At 40.5% G+C, this 1,125-nt stretch overlaps 1 protein-coding gene across 4 annotated transcripts in view; it reads right to left on the bottom strand.

Annotated features, from left to right (window-relative positions):
* INTS7 (integrator complex subunit 7) overlaps positions 1-1,125 on the bottom strand; it is a 45,671-nt gene that overhangs the window by 36,890 nt on the left and 7,656 nt on the right. For all 4 annotated transcript variants that reach the window (XM_018568387.1, XM_018569852.1, XM_018569112.1 and 1 more), the window contains 2 exons: positions 999-1,121; positions 595-712 (listed from right to left, as the gene is read on the bottom strand). In XM_018568387.1, the coding sequence (XP_018423889.1) occupies positions 595-712; positions 999-1,121 (241 nt within the window). The remainder of the gene's footprint in view (positions 1-594; positions 713-998; positions 1,122-1,125) is intronic.

The raw sequence follows: 1,125 nt of genomic DNA, 5'->3' as shown, positions 1-1,125 counted from the left end.
AACAGCGTGGTAAGCAGTGGGATAGGTTTGTGGGTTGGGATAGGTTTTGGCAGCATCTGATGGTGTGCGAGGTGTAGGGGCCAGGATGCAAAGAGACCAGAAACCATACTGAATGAAAAGAGTGGGCCGAAAAAGCCAAAACCTCCCTCTACTATATTATAGAAAACAGAAAGGGCTAAAACCTCTGCCACGGTTTTATTGTTGAGTCAATATTGGGGAGGTTTCCCCTCTATTCCTGTCTAAGTAACCGAGGTCAGATCGACAGGATATAATGGAAGAGATCTTTCATGTTAACGTCCCTGAAGATTGTATTGTTGTCTGTACCTTCTGTTCTAGTGGCCCCTGTTCACCTCTTATTTTATTCTGACATCACAGGAATAAAACGTTTACGTAAACCTCCTGAATGGGATAACAGGCTTCAATAAAAATATGACAGAAGCTCAAACAGTTTGCAACCCGATTAGAAAAAAAAAGTTTTGGTTGAAATTAGATCTTAACATATAACCATCTCATTTCACTTTGAATGTAGTCGCACTATTATCTATATTTTGTCTTTGCACATCCTGAAAATTGCAATTGGTGAGATGATTGTACCTTGTGTTGAGTTGAAGTATTGTTTAATGCAGATGCTCCCAGACAGAGTAGACAGAACGGAAATCATGCCCAGCTTCAGGCTGTCATATGGTGTTTGCAAAGCACACTCACACAGAGCCTAGAGTAGAAAAAAATAAAAAACACACACAGATTAACCTGCTCATCTGCTGCAAGGATATCTCATTTCATACACAAAGTGAAGCCACCAGGGGGAGCTTTTTCACACTTATGGCAGTGAGTTGGACTCACTGCTATAAGTATTGGGTGGTTGTAAGGGGAGCAGTTTACAACTGTATCTATCAGCCTTAACCAAATCTTTAGCAATGCCCAAGAAGTAATATAATAGCTTTAATTGCAGTTTCCTAATTCGTCAATAAATAATAAAAAAAAACAAGATAACACACCTGAACATTGTCCCTGCTCCAGGTATGGGGGGTTTTGTTGGCCAGGAATTTCAGGTCTTGAATGGCAAGTCTCTTCACAGCTTTTCTGGGATCATTTTTCAGGTACTGGAGCAAAAGCTGAATCTGG

This window comes from Nanorana parkeri, unplaced genomic scaffold, assembly GCF_000935625.1.
Source record: "Nanorana parkeri isolate BGI_ZX_2015 unplaced genomic scaffold, ASM93562v1 scaffold1, whole genome shotgun sequence".
NCBI classification, from domain to species: Eukaryota; Metazoa; Chordata; class Amphibia; order Anura; family Dicroglossidae; genus Nanorana; species Nanorana parkeri.
The sequence above is the reverse complement of the archived record's forward strand: the minus strand, read 5'-3'. Positions and strand labels throughout refer to the sequence as shown.